The 23741-nt window shown below is 41.0% G+C and overlaps 1 protein-coding gene across 5 annotated transcripts in view; it reads left to right on the top strand.

Annotated features, from left to right (window-relative positions):
• The window catches only part of CUNH2orf76 (chromosome unknown C2orf76 homolog), an 84136-nt gene that overhangs the window by 48804 nt on the left and 11591 nt on the right, over positions 1 to 23741 (top strand). For 3 of the 5 annotated variants that reach the window (XM_064382834.1, XM_021667920.2, XM_012468390.3), the window contains 2 exons: positions 5429 to 5510; positions 14592 to 14912. In XM_064382834.1, coding sequence (XP_064238904.1) covers positions 5429 to 5510; positions 14592 to 14668 — 159 coding nt within the window. In that variant the 3' untranslated portion in view covers positions 14669 to 14912. Of the gene's footprint in view, positions 1 to 5428; positions 5511 to 14591; positions 14913 to 23741 lie in introns of those variants that run through there. The other 2 variants (XR_002478063.2, XM_021667919.2) reach the window with 1 other exon arrangement.

The following is a 23741-nucleotide window of genomic DNA, read 5'->3' as shown; positions in this document are numbered from 1 at the left end:
CTCAGGAACAAGTTACTATTCATCATATCCCAATACCTGGCACAATGCCTGACTCATCGGAGTTTTTCCATAACAATTTTTGAATGGAGTATTTATGAATTCATTTCATTTCATTGTTTTCTCTAGTTGCAGATGTACTCCATACACTCAATCACCTTTCAAATAAATGAGTATCACAGATCACAGGAAAATGGCGTGAGGGCATGCCTGTTGACTATTGATTAGTAACTGTTTTAAAATTTATTTTATTTAAATTTTTTTTTGTGACTTAAAACAACACACATTTATTCTCCTCCAATTCTGGAGGTCAGAAGTCCTCAGTAAAATCAGTTTTACTGAACAAAAGTCAAGGGTTTAGTAGGATTGGTTCCTTCTAGTAACTTCATTTTTTATACCAAGGATTGTATATGCCAATTTTACAATATCTATTGTGAAATGCCTCAAAATGTCATGCTCACACGTGTCTGGGACTGTGCTATGGAATCTGCCCTTTTGATTGGTACTAGAATGTATGGCCACTGTATTTGGACTTCATCCAATTTTTCTTCTTTGGGACAGGAATGTTTTCAACCTCGTTCCTAAAATGTAGAGAATAGGAGATGTCCTATTGTATATTTTTATATATTATATATATCTAAAATACAAATATAAATATAAAATAAAGTTAAAACAGTCTGCTCTTTGGAAAGGTTGTTGAGCGAATTGTGTCCCCATTCTCCATTCATTGCTGGATGATTTACATTGTTTGGCTTTTCATATGCTCGTGTTTCTGAACAGGAGTAAGTAGTAAATTATTCCTTTATCGTAGGGAAGACATAGTTCATCATGTTCAGATTATCAGTATTATAACATTTTTAAAAATCTGGGAATTCTGTCATTGGAAGACAGAAAAAAAGTCTTAGAATTGTTACTTATATTTAAGACATACGTTTCACACCGCAAGTTCTAGTTTTAAAATTAGGGCTTGTTTTTCCAGTTGAACAATGTATTTGTAGCTGTTGAGTAACTTTCACTGGAGGTTGGGGAGGAAGTGAGGAGAAAGTGTTCTTGTTTAGTGTTTATTTCCTATAATAGGATGCTGCCCAACCCAGTTCATCTCCATGTCCTGTTGACTGAATATTCCAGGTAATTGAAAGTAAATATAATGGATGGGCTCCATTAAAACCAGCTCAAAAATTATTCCTGTCAGTAAAGATTTCTTGTCAGGATGTCTTGGATTGCACTTTTGTTGAGGAAAGACAGTGTAAATAGTTAAAGAATGTTGATAAAGTTGAAACATTTGGTTGTGGATTTGTATGTGGTTTTAGAGGGTTTCTGTTTGTGAAATGTATATATTAAAAATAATAAAATTCCAGAAACTAACATTTAAAAAAAATTGTTTTTTAATTGTTTTGGAGATTCCCAAAACAATTAAGTCACTTAGAGTGCTTCTGGAATCTGGCTTTATAAACTTTCATCCAAACCATAATGATGCTAGTTAAGTACAGACTGTGTTATGCCCTGGGGATGGTTCTGCAAGTTTCTTCTTCAACTTTTCTAAGGAAAGAGTTCAATATATTTTTACAAATATAGTTTTAAAACTTCAGAGAAACTTCATCCACATGTCCTCATCTGTGCCTTATCCAGCGCACAGTCATTTTTCTCATTGCCAAGTGATGGTTGTCCTTTCCTTTTCTGTTCCCCGTCTGCAGGGTCTGTGGCATTGCTGGCCTGCCCTGTCAGTGTTCCAACTCAGCTGTAACTTTAGTCTCCTTCATCAGCCAAAAGGAGAGACTTCTAAATAATTCCTAGTCTTAATGAACTCATTCATAAAAGGCATTTTCCCCATTTTCCTAATTTTCTAGGCTTAGAGGCGTTCCTGATTGTAATTACTAGATATCCTCAGAAATTTCTTCCCATTCCCACAATAAAAAGACTGACTGCATACCTTCCCACCAGAGCCTCCTCTCTCTCTCTGTGTGTGTGTGTGTGTGTGTGTGTGTGTGTGTTATGGATGATAACCAGTGTTTGGTTTATAAAGTCGCAATAATTTCTATTAAAAGATTGAAATAACAACTTTAATTTCCATCTTATGTGTGGACATCGTACCCTGGAATAAACTTTATAACAAATGTGCAATGTCTTTAAAAAAAAAATTAAAAACTTAAAATGAGGCTGTCCTTTCTCACCCCTCACCACACATATACTTGAAAATATAAATCTAAACTCTGGGATTAATTTTTCAGACCCATTAAAGTGAACTCCTCTCAAGATCTGTGCATTTCATTGTGTGAAACTGTACTTCAACTTAGCAAAACAAAACCTGCTATGAGCATTCCAAAATAAGACTTAAATAGAAATGCTTAGGATATTTTAGATAGGAAGATGCAACAACATAAAATCAATTCTCTCTTAATTTACATATTTAATGCTGCCCCAATAAAATACAATACTTGTGTATATATGTAAACTGAAGAAGCTGATTTTTTAATCAGTATATAAAAAATAAGAATAATCAGAAGAATTCTGAAAAAGAGAAATGAGAGTAATTAGCTCTAACATTTAAGACATATTATAAAACTATAGTAACTAGAACAGTATGGCACTGTCACATGACCTGGTTATTTAATGGCACAGAATTAAAAGTTCAAAAATAGACCCCAGTATTTTAAAATATGGAAATGGAATGTATAGTAAATATGGCATTTCAAGTCTGTAAAGAAAAGATGGAGGCTTTAATAAATGGTATTTGAATAACTGGGTAAACATCTAAAAAAACAGCTAAGTTAAATCCATGTATTTTTCTTTATGCCAAAATAAATACCCCTTGGATTAAAAAATTAAATCCATAGATGAGGATAGAGATGAAACAAATGAAACATGATTCGATAATTTGTTCAAGTTGGGTCATGGGTACAGGGCAGGGGGCTTATTATCTGTATATAATTATATTTGACATTCTCCATGATGAAAAATTCAAAAAATGAAATTCATGAAAACATTTGAAGAGAACAGGGAATTTAAAAAATATTGGAGTGAGGAAAGTTTTTCTAAGTATGACAGAAAATTGAGAAACAATATGAGACTGGTACGTTTTACTTCATTCACTAACTTATTCCACCAGAATTCGTTTAACACCTTCTATGTAAAAAAAAAAACAAACAAAAAAAAACACTGAGAATGGCCGGACGTGGTGGCTAATGCCTGTAATCCCAGCACTTTGGGAGGCCAAGGTAGGCAGATCACAAGGTCAAGAGATGGAGACCATCCTGGCCAACATGGTGAAACCCTGTCTCTACTAAAAATATAAAAATTAGCTGGGCTTGGTGACGCGCACCTGTAGTCCCAGCTACTCTGGAGGCTGAGGCAGGAGAATCGCTTGAACGCAGGAGGTGGAGATTACAGTGAGCTGAGATTGTGCTACTGCACTCCAACCTGGCGACAGAGTGAGAGTCCCTCTCCAAACACACACACACACACACACACACACACACACACACACACACACAGAGAGAGAGAGAGAGAGAGAAAGCAATGAACAAATGAAAACTGGGGGGAAATTTTCTAACTTATAGAAGAGGCTGAATTTCCTTTGCCTATGAAGATATTCTGCAACTCTATTGGATAAATTAGTCTGCAACTCCATACTTAACCCACAGCTGTCAGATTGGCAAGAATCAGAAGGTTTTGCTAACACACTGTGTTGGGAGAGTGTGAGAAACAGGTCCTCTCTGTGGTCCCATCCTCCCTGGAGAACTAGATAGCTGGTGGATGGGGATTGGGAGGAGACTGACTTCACTTTCTATTCATATGTGCTTGGAGAACTTTGTCTAATGAGTAGATACTACTTTTTTTTTTTTTTGAGACAGAGTCTCACTCTATTGCTCAGGCTGGAGTGCAGTGGCATGAACACAGCTCACTGAAACCTTTGCCTCCCAGATTCAAGATATCCTCCTGCTTCAGCCTCCTGCATAGCTGGGACTACAGGTGTGTGCCACCACACCCAACTTTTTTTTTTTTTTTTGTAGCAATGGGGTCTTGCCATCTTGTTCAGGCTGGTCTCAAACTCCTGGGTTCAAACAGTCCTACTGCCTTGTCCTCCCAAAGTGCTGGGATTACAGACTGTATTCCCTATTCTAAAATGATTGAGTGAAGTATTTTTTCTTTTAATCTGTATGCTCTGGAATTTAAGCCCCTGTGCTCTGTAGTGAATGAGGTCCATAAATCCTGCATGCCTTGGGCTTCTGATTTGGCTGCTAAGAGACCTTTCTGTTGACTCTTTGTCTCAGCTGTATTCTAGAAATAGAATATGTTGCTAAACAGGTGTGTTCTGGTTGGCAAGTGGTGCTGTGTGCCCAACCAGTGGTCACCTCTTTGTGCTATGTAGGGGCAGATAGCAACTTTAAATTTTCACTTGTATTTATGGAGTCTCACTGGATTTGTAAATATCGCTGGAGAGCACTCTCGTTTACCTCCACCCCAAATCACATAGAGAAATATTCCATTTAATGTGACATGGAATCAAATGTTATTTAGCTTGAGCAAGGTTTTTAGATATGTGGACTTTTGGCCATTTGAAGTATCCTTGTGGCCAGGCATGGTGGCTCATGCCTATAATCCCTGTATTTTGGGAGGCCAAAGTGGGAGGATCACTTGACCTCAGGAGTTCAAGACAAGCCTGGGCAATATAGTGAGATCCCCATCTCTACTAAAAAAAAAAAAAATTAGCTGGTCTTGGTGGCACATGCATGTAGTCCCAGCTACTCAGGAGGCTGGGATGGGAGGATTGCTTGAGCCTTGGAGATTGAGGCTGTAGTGAGCCATGAGCCATGATCACACCACTGCACTCCAGCCTAGGTGACAGATTGAGATCCTGTCTGAAAAAAACAAAACAAAAAAAGGAAGCACACTTGATTCTCTCAGAAGTCAGACTGACCAGAGCTGAAAGCTCAGCTCTGCTGCTGACCAGTTTAGGATGACAGGAAAAGATGATGATGGTGCAAGAACAGAACAGTGACAGCTAACAGAGTGTGCTCACCCTGCGAGCAGCACTGCTGAGGGTTTCTATGCTCCATCGTGTCACCCTTACCACAAGGTGATGAGGAAGGGGCCCTCTCCTCCCCTTTTCTACCGATGAGGAAATCGAGTCCTAGAGAGGTCATGTAGCTTGTTGAGAACACACAGCTGGGTGCTGGTGGAGTCTGGATTTGCATCCTGATCTGCATTCACACCCACGCCACAGAACTTTCCCCAGTGCTTTACGTGGTGCGTGCACTCGGCAGGTCCTCACTGTGCCTCTGATCACTGCCCTCATTACGGCCAGGAGAGTGGAATCTACTTAGACTGTTGCTGTGCTGAAAGTTACAACTCTGTGTCTTTGAGAAGTCTCACCAAATAAGCCCATTACATACTGATGAAATGCAGATTTTCTTTCTTTTTTGTTTTTTAGACAAATGAACTTGTGTTGAGTTTGGAAGATGACGACAGACTCCTGCTGAAAGAAGGCAGCACTCTGAAAGCAGCTGGAATCGGTGAGGAAGGGGGCCTTGTGTTGCTGGAGGGGAAACACTCTCCCGGCCTATGCTGAGGCCTGGCTGATGGTATTTGGATAACTCACTGGAAAGTAAATGCTGCCCTTGGCCCCCTTGACACTGCCCGTAACTGTTCAAAGGAGGAGGACGAGAATGATGTGCATTCTGATCTCTTCACTGAGGGCAGTAGGTGTCTGCTCTCCAAGTGTGCAGAATGCAAATGGCTCTTTTCAGAAGGTATGGTCAGAACTCCTCTGAGGGTCATTTTAAGTGATGGGTTGTTAGTACCATGTCTAATTATTCTTACTATTGTCACTTGAGCCGATGGTTGGAGAGAAATGGACATAGTAGAACTAATGAGGAATAATGAAACATGTCATCGTTTGTATCAAATGCAGTGTGGTTTTTGATAGTCTTCTGAGTCACTCACAGCTCACCAAGGCATGGAATTGAAAATGGGAGCCTGGTGTGTGCAGCTGGAAAGTACCCGATTGGGCCTTCCAGCCTAGAATGTGCTGTGGTTTTATTATAAAGAAATGTTATCTGACATGTTTTGTGACCATTAGATGTCACTGTTATTCTACTCATATGTAGACCTAAAGCTGATCTGGCAGAAGAGGGAGTGGAGATTGTCAGGTAGGTCTGAATGGCTGAAGGCAGTGTGCTCCTGACACACCTCTGCAGTCGGTGACTGATGCAGTGTCACAAGCCATGCTGCTTAATTATTTGTTAATTAATTATTTTTTGAGACAGAGTCTCGCTCTGTTACCCAGGCTGGAGTGCAGTGGTGCAATCTCAGCTCACTGCAACCTCTGCCTCCCAGGTTCAAGTGCTTCTCCTGCCTCAGCCTCCTGAGTAGCTGGGACCACAGGTGTACACCACTTGCTTGGCTAATTTTTATATTATTTTAGTAGAGATGGGATTTCACTATACAGGCCAGACTGGTCTCGGATTTCTAACCTCAGACGATCTGCCTGCCTGGGCCTCACGTTGTTCATAATTATTTATATGCACTGGTTAAGGAACACAATAAGTGAGGTGCACACTGGGAAGCCTGAAATTTTCTTGACGAGTGTTCTTTGAGTTACTTTAATCACATATATCAGGAACTTACTTCTGATTGACTTAGGTGACTAGCATGAATTCCTGACAGAGATCTTCCAATTTAAATAGGATCTTAAATAGCATGTTGTGAAATCTTAGACTCGATTTCTGTGTTGATGTCTACAATATTTGCTAGAATATTCATGTCTTTCCATGTTAGGAATATATAAAGTTGTTATTTTGAAGAATGATTTGAAATTTGGCATTTGTTTCTTCAAGTGCTATTTTATTGTTGTAGCAGGTGACACCTTTGTGATTGGGGCATGTGGTACCCAGAAGGTAGCCCTACTTGTTGTTAAAGCATATGGCACAATGAATATTACAGACTGACTGATACTGATGGGGGAATTGACAGACAACTCCATGGAAAACACTGGAAAATCCAAAAACTAAAAAAAAGGGTAATATTTCACAGGATGATAAAGTTGACATTTCAAATAAAGAAAGAATGATTTAGCCAAAAAATTATGTCAAGCCCATTACCAAAGCATTCAGGAAAATACAATTCAAACCCTTATCTCATCTCTCTTTTTTTTTATTACAAGATAAATTCTAGATGGGCTAAATGTTATAATGTAAAAAAAAATTTTTTTAAAGAAAATGTAGTTCAATAATTTCATAATCTTTAGAAAGAGAAGAGCTTTTTAAGAATGACCTCAAAGAGAGAAGCCATAAAGGGGAAGAAGTGATAGATTTGACTACATAAAAACTAAAAACTCTAAACAGAGTTAAAGAAGAAGCAACAAACATTGAAAAATATTTGCAGCATATACAACAGATGAAAAGTTATTAGCCTAGGGTCGGGTGTAGTGGCTCACGCCTGTAATCCCAGCACTTTGGGAGGCCAAGGTGGGACGGTCACTTGAGGTCGGGAATTTGAGACCACGCTGGCCAACACTGAAACCTCATCTCCTCTAAAAATACAAAATTTAGCCAGGCATGGTGACATGCCTGTAATCCCAGCTACTCGGGATGCTGAGGCACGAGAATGACTTAAACCGGAAGGTAGCGGTGTCAGTGAGCTGAGATCACACTACTACACTCCAGCCTGGGCAACAGAGTGAGACTGTCTCAAAAAAAGAAAAAGGAAAAGAAGTTATTAACTTTATAAAGAGCCCTCCTCGTAATTACTATGAAAAAGAAAAATTCTACTGATAGAAGAAATAACTCACATATGAAAAATAGTTCCACCTTATTAGGAGAGAATGAGTACTTATTAGAAATGAGTACATAGACACTGTTTATATAGTGGAGTCTAGTGTTAAGACTCTAGTCTGGGGCCAGGTGCAGTGGCTCACGCCTCTTATCCTAGCAGTTTGGGACGCCAGGGCTAGTGGATCACTTGCGGCCAGGAGTTCCAGATTAGCCTGCACAACATAGTGAGACCTCATCGCTATAAAAATAAAAATTTAGAGTCTAGAGCCAGAGTGCTTGAGTCCAAAACCTGATTCTGTCTCTTACTGTCTGGGTGACCTTGGACAAGCAGGAATTGTTTTAAGATTAGCAGATATGAAAAAAGTGGCATTGCACAAGGGAGTGCGTGGTGTAGGAAATGGATACTCTTATACCACTATTGGGAATGAATACGACCTCTGATTTTCTGTAGGTCAGTTTGACCAATAAGACTTTTTCAAGTTTGAATTTCAGTGATACTTTTTTCTAAGTCAACAGGGACAAGCTGTGAGGTTATGATAGGTCTTTCAGAGGGGTGGTAGGGTTAGTCCTGACCTTCCCTTTATGTCAATCACTGAAGTGGAGCTTGATTTATTGAATAGAAATAGAATATATTGTGTGATTCTGTTATTGTTTGGGCTTTTTGTTTTTGTTTTTGTTTTGAGACTGGAGTCTTGCTCTGTCACTCAGACTGGAGTGCAGTGGCGCAATCTTGGCTCACTGCAACCTCCACTTCCCGGGTTCAAGCTATGCTCCTGCCTCAGTCTCCCAAGTAGCTGGGATTACAGGTGTGTGTCACCATGCCCAGCTAATTCTGTGTTTTTTAGTGGAGTGGGGTTTCACCATGTTGGCCAGGCTGGTCTTGAACTCCAGACCTCAGGTGATCCACCTGCCTTGGCCTCCCTACAGGCGTGAGCCACTGTGCTGGTCCTCATTATTGTTTTAAAATGTTTAAAATAAACATATAAGATTATTGTTTGTGTGTATATGGAGAAAAGATCATATGCCAAAATTATAGAAAGGTTTCTTCAGGTGGTGGCATTGCCAGTAATTGATATTTTCTTTTCTTTTCTGTATTATCTAAGTGCTCTTCTGGTGATTTAAAAAATTTTCTACAGTTTACATGTATTCCTTGTAATTAAAGGACTTTTTTTTGTAAGTATAAACCCATCAAATTGGGGGAAAATTGGTTAGAATGAAGGCTGTGCATTTTGCTTGCCTTCTGGCCTTCTGTAGGCCACTTAACCTCTCTGAACCACTTATCCTCTCTGAAATTGTATTTTGTTTTCTGTAAAAATAGGAATAATGAAAGCTATTGTAGAAGGATGTCATGAAGCTGTGTAAAACAATGAGGGCATCGGGAGGGATGTGTGTAAAAGGCCCTCAGGAACAACTGCTTTGTCTGGAAATTGTCCTGGAGAAGGCAATTGGCAAATATTTTGACTTTACTAAAATATTGAGTTGTTGGTCTTATTGTGATTAATTTCAAACTGACTTATGTAATGAACCATCTGTAAAGGTGAGACGCAAATCCTTCTTTTTGTCCTCTTACTTTAAGGATATTGGTCCTGGATCAGTCAGATTCTTTTCCCAGATTCTACACTCATTTTAGGGTGGTATGAGGACTCCAAACTGCCCTCCTGACTCTCGCAAGCCAGCAGCTTTGGGCTCAGGGTGACTTGGGTCCCTGCAGGGAGCAATTTTCTCTTTGTTATCTAAAGTGGTGTTGCTATGCTCTTGGGGACAAGCTGAGGTTATACCTGGGGAAGGAGATGAGGGTACCCGGAGAGCAACAAAAAATTCAAAGTGAGAGTTGACTTGTGAAAATGATACTTGAAATGTGTGATTTTTTTTTTTTTTTTTTGATGGAGTCTTGCTCTGTCACCCAGGCTAGAGTGCTGTGGCGAGATCTTGGCTCACTGCAACCTCTGCCTCCCGGGTTCAAGTGATTCTCCTGCCTCAGCCTCCGAGTAAGTGGTACTACAGGTTTGCGCCACCATGCCTGGCTAATTTTTGTATTTTTAGTAGAGACAGGGTTTCACCATGTTGGCCAGGCTGGTCTCGAGCTTCTGACCTCAAGTGACTCGCCTGCCTCATCTTCTCAAAGTGCTGGGATTACAGGCATGAGCCACTGCACCCGGCCTGAAATATGTGATTTTTCTAGGGAATTTTCCCTCCCTCAGTGCCGTGTCTGGTTAGATTTTTAAGAGGTTTAAGAGAAAAATTCGAAGCCTTCCCTGTCTCCCTTTTCACCACTTGATCTTGCTGTAGAGCTGTCACTCTGCTATCACAGTGAGTTGCCATGGGAATAACGCCAGGGTATCAAATTTATCATTAGGACTTTTTTTTGCTGGAGTTGTGAAAGGAAAAGAAAGGCTGAGAGTGGGGAAATTAGGGGAAAAAACATGTTCGAATATTTCTTTTCTCATGGAGAAATCCTCTAGTTCATTCTTTGGCTTTTTATCTGCACTGCAGATCCCAATGGAACATTTTACACCTGACGTCAGTGGAAGATTTTGCTTGTGGACTCAGTATGAAAATACGTACTTTAAAAAGATTTGCTAGGTGGAAGCAAAAGGAGACTTTTACCTAGAAATGTTACTTATAATTTAAAGATTGTTTTTACCTTGTTATCAGCAATTATAGTTTTATGGACTGATTCCCCTAAGTAATAAATTTACATGTAAGCTTTTTTTTTTTTAAGTGTTATTTTCTCTCTTTCATTTTGCTACGTTCTATTACTGTTGTCTTTCCAATCTAGCTTTAAGGAGAAATCTTAAATCTAGGTTTAAGAGAGAATTTAATTTAATGTCTTAAATCTAGGTTTAAGAGAGAAACTGTGGCTGAGTAATTCTTCCAGAGCCAGTTGTGTTTCATTGGAAACATTTTAAAACAAGACACAGTGGCCAAACCGTAAGTGCTTATCTGAGGAAAGCGTTCTCGGCAAGCCAGGCCCTGTAATAATTCCAAAACTCCCTTGTGGTTTGTTTTCATTTTGCGTGCCCCTTCTGTCATCTGCCTCCGACCAGAACCCTGTCTTCATGCCTCACCCCTTTGGGTGATCTCGTCCATTCAGCTAATACTGTGGGATTCTGCAGCTTCCCCTTCCCTTTCAGGGTCCATGTTTGATTTGTGTTTCCTTAAGGCGTGGGCCCCTTTCCCTTTTTGTTTCTGGGTAGCAGTGTCTTAGCTCATGCATGTTTTCTTCCTTCAACAGTACCTTACGGTGGTCATTCTTCACCTTTACATAGAAACAGTGATCGTCTGGTTACTCGGTAATGTGGGTGTCGGACCCAGGGAACTGGGGGATGCAGAGTGCACCTCCGTAGAGGGTTTCCCTCTTTACCTCCCCACACCATGGTGGAAATTACAGGCATGTGCCCAGTCTATCAAAGACCAGATTTTTTTTTTTTTTTTGCTAGTCGTTTTCTTCAGACTGTAGTTTGAAATCTCTTCTAGCAGATCCAAAACAAACATCGGAAGCAAGTCATAAAATAAAAGGCACAGCACTTGGGACTTCTGTTGGTGGTAAAAAAACTTAGAGATAACTCAGCTGCGAGCACAGCTTCGAATGATTTGTAGATTAGGATTTTGTGAAATTTGGGAGGATAGGCTGTACTCCCAGAGTGGGAGAGAGGGTGAAACTTTGTCCGTTTGGTCTCGGATTGCCACAGAAGCCACACCTCGCCCTTCATGTATTTTTTTGTCAACAGTTTGCAGTTACTGTCACATGGCAGCCTCCCTGATCGTGGATTTTTTTTGTATCACAAAGTCAGTGCGTGTGTCTCAGGCTCCTTTTTCCAGACAACAGGGGCTGCGCCTCATACTGCTTGGTGCCGACTAGCAGGAGGCTAGGGACTCAGAACGTTTGGATGAATCCTTGTTGATTGATGAGTTTATTGAGATAAATTAGTTGAAGAGTTTAAGTACATTGCATTTATTTTTTCTTGAGATTTTATACTTAAAATCGATTGTTCTTGTATTCTTTCATTTAAAGTCATTATTATTTTTCTATTAAAGTTGTGTGTGTGTGTGTGTGTGTCTGTGTGTCTGTCTGGAAGCATTATAAAGTTATTAATTTTATATCTAAAGTTTGAAAGCCCTGGCTTGTGTTTATTTCATTAAACTTGAACATCAGTATTAAAATGATCTTACAAATGTATTTGGAGTGTTCTCGGTTTCATTTGATAGTAAGACGAAGGGATGAAGTGGCAGTGTATTTATTGGATTTTAGATTGCACATTCATTTCAGATTCCCATGCCAAGGCACTCTGCACCTGACTGCACTGCCGCCTGCAGCACATTTAATTTAAAATCAGGTGCCCTGGGGGACCAGCACAAGGTAGACTTCCTGAGGGTTCATCCCCAGCCAGTTTTAAAGGAGCCATTTTAAATAGTATTTGGAAGCAGGAATTTAAAGGATAATGGTGGAAAGAGGGACTATGTGGAGGTCTTAAAAATCATTTATAATTGGTTTTCATGTAAATTGGCAAATAAATTTGCAGCAAAAGTCCTTGAAATCATTCTCTCAAACATTTTCAGCAGAGTTTTACAGATTTCAAAAAACATTATAGTCTACTTCTGTTTAAGGACCACATTACTAAAATTTAAAATCCATTTAATGTTTTACTTTTGAGTGTTCACAGTAACTTGTAATTTGTGTGCTTTCCAATTTGTTAAGGGTGACAAAATTTTTAAATCAACCTGAGGTATTATACTTTAACCCATTTGTTTACCTAGATTTCTTTAAAAAAAAAAGTGCCATCATCTGAAAATAAAATCTTTACACTGCAGACTCTTATTTTGAGTCTATATTATGAGAGCTAGCACAAATGCCTTACTTAAATAATGGATTGATGTTTAAGTTAACTGGACCCAAGAGAACCTGTGTGTCAAAACAGAACTGCTTATTCAGTCCTTAAACAGTCCTTGCTTTCCATCAGCTTCTCTGAACCTACTATTGCTGTGCTGAAGAAGTGTACAACATATTAGTTTCTCAAAAGGAGTTCAGATAAATGTCAACTGCAGTAAGCGAAAATTGTAATTACAGTTAGCGTGGATTGAGCGAAGTGCTGTGTGGGCAAAGCCCTGTGTAAAGTTCTGTATGTAAATAGCACATCTCGGATAAGATCTTGCTCTGTGATTATTAAGAACAGGGTTTCTTTTGCTCATTCTCCATTAGAAGGTTGATTAGAATCACTTGCAAATTATATAAGTCTACCTCTGGGCATGCTTCCCTTCAAAGAGGGAAACCCCAGGAGCTTTTTGTATAAAGGATAGATTTCCAAATATCTTTGAATATGGAAGTTTTTGAAGCTTCCTTTCTTGATTGTCTTTTTCCCGCTGATGCCAAGTGTGGAGTCTTTTACCCATTCTTTTAGATGCCACTTGCTTGTAAAATTTAGCTGTACCTTAGCTTACCGTCTGCACGGGGTGCATCTTTTTACAGCCCTTCCTTATTGATCTCCATTTTCTCTCTGCTGTATTCCTCACAAGCTCCTTGTGATTCGAGGTTGCAATCTGATTTTCATCTACTCAGATTAAATTTAATCTTGGAATGAGGATCTGTGACTACGGGTGGCTTTATTTTCTTCTTTTGACACTTGTTTATTTTCTGTAATAAGCGTGGGTAGCTTATGATGAACAAACATTACATTTGATATTCTTAAAAACAGCAAAAACATTTTTAATGAAATGGCATGCTAATCTCATTAATTTCATTCTTTTGTGATAAAGTCTAATGATGAGATGAGGGTTGTAAACTAAGAGACCAGTGGTAATCCTTGGCACCCTTTCTTATTATCCTATTTATTTGACTTGGAGAGTTTTACTTGTCTGTTTTTAGAGAGTATGTTAATTGAGTGCTCAGTATTCATTACGAATAATCTTGTCTGTTTTCTTGTGGAGATTGTGAAGGCCCTTTTGCTCTTTCTGTAAAAGCCAAGCAGACTGTATTAACTTCTGGTTTAATTTAAAAAACGAATGTGGACTTGTTGGCACAACACCTTAAAGAATTGCATGTTTAATAATTGGAAGGCTTTCCATCAGATTTGTCTCCAGCCTGAATTAATAATGTTGCTGACTTATTGTTTTAGAAGACGCAGTCCTTGACCTGCTAGGTTGAAAGAATTGTGACTGGTCTGAACCTTCGTGGGTCCTTTAGCTGTGCCATCTCCCCTGTGAATAATTAGAGGTGTTTGAAGGTATTGAGGTAGAAGCCAATTTGTGTCTTTCACTTTGCATATTGTTGAAGCCACATGAATTAATCATAAGGAGGGCAAAAAATTAACTTCTTCAGACACATATTTTGATGGGTCATGAGGGAGAATGTAAAGTGATCTGTAAAATATTCTACTGATCCTCTAAGTATTAAATTATTATACCTACAGGCTAATTTCAGGGGGGAAAGAGAGTTTTCCCTCCCCCTCCTTCAGTACCTGAGTAGCATATCTGAAAAAAAAAAAAAAAAATCAAGGTTTGCTCTTTCCTAGCACTGTAAAGAGTACTATAAATGAGCAGTTTTATGATTTTCTGCAAACCAGATTCTTATGTTAACTCTTGATTTCAATTTTTGGGTTTTTAAAATTTATTTTTAAATTGTTTGAGTCTTTGATTCTTAAAACTTCACCTGAAACTTCTTGTTGATTTGGTAAAATGCATTGTGCAACCCAACACATAACTCATCTTTTTCACTTCAGGCATCTGAAGCTATTCTAAGACACCGAATCAAAGTAATATGGATTTCCATACTTGTTTAAAATTCAGATTTACATTAAAATCTTTTTTCCATTTTGTTTTTTTCAGCCAGTGAAACTGAAATTGCATTTTTCTGTGAAGAAGATTATAAGAACTACAAAGCTAATCCCATTTCATCCTGGTGAAAACGTCTCGGGGGCTTCCTTTTTGCATACCTGTATTAAGCTCTTATTCCACTGCTGAGTTTTGAAATTGACAAACAGATCTTAAAAAATTAATCCCAGGCTCTACTCTCTGAGCTAAAATCTGTGATTTCTTTCTCTCCAGGTCTTTCTTACCTTCTCTCTTTCTTTTTCTTTCTTGTTGTAAAATGATATGAGAAAAACATTAGATTTTCTGAAAGTGAAATAAATTGTTATTAAAAATTTACGTGGAATATTTATTCTTAAATCATAGTTTGTTTTCTAAAATTATAAATCATTTTGGTGACTTGCATGTTGGGTTCCTTAAAAAGATTGTATGACTAGTCCTACTGTTTATTTTGTATTTTTTCTGTAGTTTCTAATTAGAGCAACTGTTACTGTCTGTGGCTACCAGAAATTCTGAGTTTCTTAGGACCCTCATGGCTTCCTTTTAGCTTAGGATGTGTGATACATATCACCATATGTGGAATTGAATCATGTATGTTTTAGAGAGGTTTTATGATGTAGAAGGTTTTTTTTTTTTAAAAAAAGGATTGCAGCCCATACATATAATGTTGCTGATTTTTTTTCTTTTCGTTCTTGAGCTGTGTTTTCCATCTTCAGGAGCAAACTATCATAGAACATTTTCTGGAAGAAATGTCCTGGAAGATACATTCCTTCTAAATAGTATAATACTTGTGGTTCCTGATCATGTCTGACCACCAGCACCTGAGGAGTCATTGTTTCAACCGTCTCTCAGTCAGCCTGCTTTTAATCAGAACTCCCAGAGAGCTTACCCGGTCCCACCATTGCGCCCTGAGTCCTGGAGGGCTTAGCCGGCCCTGCGAATGCTGCGTGGGTTCTAGAGAGCTTAGCCGGCCCTGCGAATGCTCCGTGAGTTCTAGAGAGCTTAGCCGGCCCTGCGAATGCTCCGTGGGTTCTAGAGAGCTTAGCCGACTCTGCCATTACTCCTTTAGTCCTCAGAGTTGCCAGAAGGGCAAATTGGTTTCATTATGGTCACATCTAACTTAATTAAACCTATTATTTATTAAAAAATCAACTTTGAAAGTCTGATTAACATGATTAGAAGCCGCTTTGCTTTGTTGAAAACGTTAATAGAGTCTTTAAAACAGAAATTCTGTTTTAATGATTGTTTCATTGATGAACAAAGTGTTAATACACAGGTGACGTAGCTCTTTGGGGAGTCAATAAAGAAGAAGGTAAGACCCAGTTTTTGCTTTTGTGAATGGGGAGAGACACAAGTATAAGCAGGTGATTTTAAGAATAGCAGAAAAAGCTGCCGTGGGAGCATTGTTGACACAAATTAGTTCTGTTTTTGTTGTTGTTGTTGTTTTTTGTTTTGTTTTTGTTTTTTATGAAGTACCAGTTAAGCTGTGTCTTAGAAGATTGAATAGGAATTTTTGCTTAGAAGAAAAGAGGGGAAAGGCTTTCTGGAAGAGGGAATAGCATACACAAAGGCAAAGCACTGTGTATGAGCTTGAGGTTTCAGGAGAAAGCACAAGACTTTCATAGCTGGTGCAACTTAATGATTTTTCGACCTTACAGTGGTACAAAGCAATATGCATTCAGTAGAAACTGTACATTGAGTACTCATACAGCCATTATGCTTTCCACTTTGAGTGCAGTATTCAATAAATCACATGAAATGCTTAATACTTTATAATAGGCTTTGTCATAGATGATTTTGCCCAACTAACTCTAGCCTATGTAAATGTTCTGAGCATATGTAAGGTAGATTAAGCTGCGATGTTTGGTAAGTTAGGTGTATTAAATGCATTTTTGACTTACAATATTTTCAACCCACAATGAGTTTATTGGGACTGACCCCACTGTAAGTTGAGGAGCATCTGTACAGGACTGTGAAGTACACGGAACAGAGCAGAGGAAGATAAGGCCAGAAAGGTAGGTTGATGTAGCCCTTACAAGTCATGCTAAGGAGGTGGAGCTGTATCTAGTAGGTAGATGGGAGCCAGTAGCATGATTTAAACAGGTATTTGATTCCATTTGCATTTTAGAAAGTGAGCTTTGTCATCAATGTCCAGATGGCAGAAAGACTAGTAGACATCATTGAGCAGGTGAAGTTTGGAAGAGGCCTGGCCCAGGGCAGGGGCAGAGGGGAAGAAGGAGTGGAAAGGTTCTTGGTGTTACCATTTGCTCATGCATTCTGTGACAAATATGGTATGGTAGTTAATTTGCGTATGTTATCTCATTTCACTTTTACCACAGTTCTTCAATGGGAGCATGTATGTTTACAGATGAGGGAATTGGGGCCCAGAGAGGTAAAGTTATTTGCTCGGGAGAATTCAGTAATGTGCAATGGGATTGGAACCAAGTCTGTCTTAAAATCCTGACTTCCCCCATTCCATCCTGCAGCCTCCCAGCAGAGACCTGAGTAGAATGACCTTAGAATGTTTGGGACCTGGTGAATGCCTGGACGGGGACAGTGTGGGGAGGGAGGAATGGAGCCTTCAGTGATTCTTACTGGGGTTGAGTGGCGGGATTGACGATGGCAGCAGTAACTCAAACAGGGAACTCGATGAGTAGAGGTTAAAACTATTCCATTTGTTTACTTTGCACACATTCAGTTTGCATACCAGGCTTTTTCAAAATATAAAATTAAGCATGTCTTTACTTGTGCATTTTTAAGTAGATAATGCAGAAATACGTATGTGTACTCCCTTTTTTGGTGTGTATTTTCCTTATTATAAAAGGTACATATAGGCTATTTTCACTTACACACACAGTTGTAAAAATCAAAAATAAACCTATAGACAGCAACCACCAGAAACTAGAAGAGGCAAAGAAGGATTGTTCCCTAAAGTCTGCAGAGGGAGCAGGGCCCTGCTGACACCTGGATTTCAGACTTGTTGCCTCCAGAATATGAGAAAATACATTTCTGTTGTTTTTACAATAAATACAAATATATTGTGTGACTAAAAAGGACTATTAGCAGGAATGCAAGATTGATTCAAAATTAGAAAACCTATCAATATAATTTTCAAAATCTATAAAGGAGAAAAAAAATTATGCTTAATAGATGCCAAAAGGCATTTGATGATATTCTTGTCCATGCATATATAAAAATTAGCAAGGGAAAGAAATACCCTTAATTTGATGAAGGTTGCTCATAGAAAACCTACTTAATGGAGAAGTGTTTCAGCAAATCTAAATGAATAAGAGGCTGCGGCTGGGTGTGGTGGCTCAGGCCTGTAATCTCAGCACTTTGGGAGGCAGAGGCAGGCAGACTGCTTGAGCTCAGGAGTTCAAGACCAGCCTGGGCAATAGGACGAAACCCTGTCTCTACAAAAAAATACAAAAAATTAGCCGGGAGTGGTAACTTGTACCTGGAGTTCCAGTTACTCAGAGGCAGAGGTGGGAGGATCCCTGGGATCTAGGAGGTCAAGGCTGCAGTGAGCTGTGATCGCACCACTGCACTCCAGCACAAAAATGAATTAGGCAAGAATGAACACTATTGCCATTATTGTTCAGTATATTTCTACAAGTCTTATTGTAGCCAACACAGTAGGAGAAGTAATGAGTCTCAGATATTGGAAAGAAATAGACAAAACATTCATTTGTAGACTATATGATTGCAGGAGAATTAAGTTTTTTGAACTAAGAGACTTGAGTGCTGAACCTATAATGTCTTGTTCACAAAAGCTGTAAAATACTGTTATTAGATAAGTATAAAAGACCTAAACAGAGATAAATTACATGTTTATAGCTGGAAGATACCTACCTAATCTATAAGGAAATGCAATCTCAATCAAAATCCCAAAGGATTTATCATGGAACTTGACAAATTGATTTTTAAATTCATTTGGAAGAATAAATGTTCAAGAATAGCCAAGATCAATTTGGAAAAACCAAAGACAGGGTAGAGGGAAGGGTGGTTGCTTACCAGATGTCAAAATACATTTAGTGATCAAAACAAGCTGGTAATGATACAGAAATAGACAAAATGATCAATGGAATAGAATATAGAAACTGATAAAATTTACATGGAAACAATATCTAATGAAGGTCGTATTTGTAATTATGAGGAAAAGAAAGATTATTTAGCATGTGGCCAGGTATTTTAAAAAAAACGGTTAAGGGTCCTACTTCATACCATTCACTAAAATTTCAGATGGATTAAATAACTAAACATGAAAAACAAGATAATGAGTTTATTAGAAGAAAAAATGGATTATATTTGTGACCTTGGGGTAGAGAAGGCCTTCTTAAAACACAAAAGGCATATGCCATAATTTTCTAAGGAGAATGTAAGTGCGTTAAGAATGACTGAAAGCAAGCCGGGTGTGGTGATGCATGCCTGTAGTCCCAGCTACTCGGGAGGCTGAGGCGGGGGGATTGTTTGAGCCTTGGAGTTTGACACCAGCCTGGGCAACATGGTGAGACCCTGTCTCTTTAAAAAAACGAATTAGTAAAAACAAAGCCAAAACATGTATAGAAATCAAAAGCAGAAAAAAAACCCATCAGGCAATTGCCATGAACATTTTGACATATTCTATCTAGGTTATTTTTTCTACGTATTTTTTTAGTATTTCTGATCTTTTTTATGTGATTTAAGTCACATTTGCTTGTTTAAACAACCAATTCTAGTCCAGGTATGGTGGCTCACGCCTGTAATCCCAGCACTTTAGGAGGCCAAGGCCAGTGGATCACTTGAGCTCACAAGTTTGAGTCCAGCCTGGGCAACGTGGTGAAACCCCATCTCTACACAACTTAGCTGGGCATGGTATTGCATTCCTGTAGTCCCAGCTACTTAGGAGGATGAGGTGGGAGGATGGTTTGAGCCGAGGCAGAGGTTGCAGTGAGCTGAGTTCACACAACTGCACTCCAGCCTGGGCGATAGAGCCAGACCTTGTCTCAAAACAACACCACCAACAAAAAGTCCTGAAGGTTAAACAAAGTAAAAATCCCCTTCTTGCAAGGTCACTCCTTTGCACAGCTTGGTGAGCATACTTCCAGATATTTATTTTTCGCATATGTTATTTAAACATATAGGATGTATTTTAAAGGCATTGTCATCGTATGCATTTCAAAGCATGATCACTCTCAAGGTTGAGAAATCTTTTTTTTTTTTCAGTCACCATGTGTCAGACACTGTATGTATTTTATAGTATCTCATTTAATCCGCACAGTCGACTGTGATAGAGCTCTGATGAGTCCTGGTTTCTCCATCTGTGAGATGGAGGAGAAAATAAGGGCCACTTTGCAGACTTTTGTGATCAAGTGGGACATTGCCTACGAGGCACTTACGGACAGAGCCTGGCAGGAAGTGAGCGCTCATTACATGTCTTGGGGTGCTTACAGTGAGTGCAGCAGCAGCAGCAGCTTCATTTGAGCAAGAAATCCTCACCCTCGGGGAGTAAGCCACTTGCCCAAGGCCTAAAATCTGATAAGTCAAAGAGCAAGTCTCTTCTGGCTTCAAATCCTACCTTCTGCCACTCTTTGAAAACAGAGGGAGTCAGGCATTGGAGAAACGTGGTAGAAAGGTGGTCACCACGGCCAAGGGACAGTTCCCCATCTGCGTTGTTGACGCCCCTTTACATGGATTTTTCTGTTTCTCAAGTTGAAGAGAATGTGCCGGTGCCAAAGGAACACATAGGCCGTGGCCCCACGAGTTGGGCCAGGTTTCATGTGACTTTGAGGAACTTCTTTGCCACAGCGAACGGGTTTTCTTTTCCTTCTTCTTCTACCTGCTCCAGACACAGGCAGGAGAGATGGTGATGTTCCTGCCTATTTGGATACCCAGAGAACTGGCCTGACCTGGGCCCCTTTGGAAACCTGCTGCTGACTGCTACGAACAAGAGGGAAGAGCGGGGCTTCCCCATTTCTGCTGATGCAGAAGGGGGCATCGTGGGCCCGAGTGTCCAAGGATCCGTACTTGGACCCCTCTGCCCACTAGAGAAGTGGCCCGGCAATCTTACCATCCTTTTCTCACTGTACCTGTATATGTGTGTACGTGTACAAAGGCTTGTGTGTTGGGAGGAGGGCTCTGAGTATTGTTTCTGGGCAGTTTCACCGCATTTTACTTTCAGAAGCTCTCATGATTGCTCAGAGTAGCAAAGGCAATTGAAGTGGAATATTGACTTAATTGGTCTGAGGTTAATATTTTGAACTCCACCATCAAGACAGCGGGCCTTGCTGTCTGCAGGCCTGGAAAGAACCCATCTCACGTGGAGCCACAGCGTGCATCCCATGGCCACTCTGTTCCTTTCACTGCACCTCCAGCATTTATACCAGTGGAAGAGGAAGGCATGGCATTTGTCATTTTTTTCCATCAAAGAAGATACATTTATTCAGTGAATCAGACCTGAGACTACTTTCCCCATCCCTAAATGTGCATTTTGAGCTAGAACATGAACATAAGAATTTTGATAATGGTCTTCGGAGACTCATTTTTTGGTCATTAGCCAGCGAGAGGGTCATGTAGTTGTAATGACTTAAAGGAAACACGCAGGATGTGTGTCACCCTGCTCGGCGATGTGGTTTGTTAGGGAGCAGTGACCCTCCTCTCTTTCGTGCTGCTGCCACTTCGGATGAGTGTTCAGTAAATAATGTCATTTGCAGGCAGCGAGATTTAAGATGGAGAAAATCCATTTCAGGTCCCAGATGAAGTCATGTGACTCTTTGGAAATAAGTCAGGGCAGACTGTTTTGGGAATGCTGCCTTAGAGACTCAAGCTTTAGGTTTTAACTTCATTTCTATTATGTCCAATACATGAGAAAAAAACTGCCATTCATAATGATATTCTTGTGATCAATCAAATCTGGTCAATCAAAGCAGTGACCAGAGCACTCTTAAGTCTGTGGCTCCTTCACTGGGCTAAGGCAAGTGGTAGGGAGGGAGGGTGGCGAGGGCTTCCCCTCCTCATCTCTGACTTGGTGGGGAATGAGAGCGGTAGGATCGGGAGCTGTCATCTTCAATCCACTCAGTGTTAATTCTGTTTAGCAAAGCACAACAACCTCATTTAATTTCCTGATCACTGCCCCTTCCTCCTCCCTCCGTCCTGTGACTTTGAGGCTTATGCCATCGGACTATACGTGATCGCTGTCCCCCAGCCCTGTTGCAGACACCTGCAGGCCCTGTGCCATTCTCCCTTATTATTTGATGGTTTAGCTCCTGGCTCACTGCTGCTGTCTCTCATAATTCAGGATAGACATAGACAAGCCTTCCGGTACCCCAGGGGCCTCTTAGGTCATTGATGAACTCACTGCAACCTTCTTGTCTTCTCTGTCTCAGCCACCTACTCGTAGTGGCACACCTTAGCCGTAGTCATTAAAACTGCACCCGAGTCCACAACGCCATCTCAATATATACCTCCTGTTCTCTGACCCCTGTCTCCTGTCTTTCCATTTCTCTGCCTCTGGTGCCCGCTCCAAGGTTCTTCAGCCCCCACCTGAACTACACTTCATCAATCCTGCTGTCTTCTCACTGTCCCACCCCCTGGCTTGAGATCCTCTGTGCCTTCTCATCATTCCTCCGCCTAGACCCTTGCTTCCCTGACCCCTCTGGCCCAGGCCCAACCCTGCTGTGCTCCACCTTCTCCACCTGCACCTGAGCAGCTGCACTGCGGATGGTGGGGTAGAGAGCACGTGCTGACTGGCCACACTGTCGGTCATGGCTGCCAAGCTGCAGTCAGGTCCTCACGCTGCCCTGCAGTTCCCCTCGCTCTCCAGGTTCCTTTAGGCCCTCGACCCTGAGACCCCTCTTCTCACTCCCAGCAGTTGTCCTCACTTCAGGCCGTCCTAGACAACATGGTCCTGCTCCTGGCCATGCTCCCCACCTGCCTTCCTGTGTGGGTGGGCGAGTGAGTAGTGCTCGATTCTAAGTCTGTCCTCCCGTAAGCCCCGGCCCCCACCTGTGGCACACAGATGAGCACACTTCAGCATTGTCCTCTCTCTTCCACGCCATCAAGTTCCATACCCACCAGCATGGGGCAGCTCTCCCATCCACCCTCCCACAAGAACCACCCATCTTCCCTTCACAGCCAAATTCCTGCAGCACACCCTTTTTCCTCCGTTAGGGCTTCCGTCCAGCACTCTGCTGAGACAGCTCTTGCCAAGGACACCCAAGGTCCCCATTGCCACAGGAATAGGATTCTGTCTTGGAATTGCTTCGCCTCTCAGCAGCTTTGGACACACAGAATCAATGGACACCCTTCTTGCCAACAGTTGCTTCTCTTGGCTTTGCTGGCCACTCCTCCCCATCTTATTTGCTGGTTCTTCCTCATCCCTTAACCTTTTCAATGTGGAAGGCCCCAGGGCTCAGTCCTCTGACTTCTCTAATTATATCTTCTCCCTAGCTGACCTCGTGCGTGCTTCCAGCTTTAAATAACAACCAAATGCTGCAGACTCCAGATCTCAGTCCACAGCCCAGCTCCCCACTGGAGTCCCCGCTGCATGCTCCCCATCGCTGGTGAGGTGGCTGATAGGCGTCCTCTGATAGAGGCCTCAGACGCTAACACACCCCAGCTGAGCCTCTGAGCTTTCTTCCTGAGCTTGGGCCATTTCAGTCTTCTCCACTGAGGGACATGAACTCCAGTCCTCCATATGTTCAGGCCAGAAAACTTGGAGACATATCTCTTCTTTATTTTACCACCACACCCAGGCCATCAGCCAGCTCCGTTTGCTCCACCTTCAGAGTAGATGAAGGGGCCAGGCTCCTGTCACCTTTTTCACTTCTACCACTGGGTCCAAGGCACCGCCACTGACCTGGGTTACTGCCGTCACCTTTCTAACCGAGCTTCTTGCTCTCACTCCTACCCCACTGCGGTTCTTCCTGCTCTGATTCCAGCCCCACTGCAATTCTCTACCCAGCCATCACAGTGATTCTTCTAGAACATGGGACAGATCTTGTCATGCCTTAGCTTGGAACCCTTACTCAGAGAAAGAGCCTTGGCCCTGGGCCTCTTCTCGGTGCACACTAAACATATGCACACCCCAGGGCCAGCTGGTAAACATCTGCATGCCCCAGGGCCTTTGCACATGCTCTTTCCTCTGCTTGCAATGACTTTTCTACATTTATTTGCATGGTTCTCTTCCTT

Source organism: Aotus nancymaae, unplaced genomic scaffold (assembly GCF_030222135.1).
Source record: "Aotus nancymaae isolate 86718 unplaced genomic scaffold, 86718_ANA_hifiasm-v0.15.2.pri h1tg000029l, whole genome shotgun sequence".
Lineage (NCBI taxonomy): Eukaryota > Metazoa > Chordata > Mammalia > Primates > Aotidae > Aotus > Aotus nancymaae.
The sequence above is the reverse complement of the archived record's forward strand: the minus strand, read 5'-3'. Positions and strand labels throughout refer to the sequence as shown.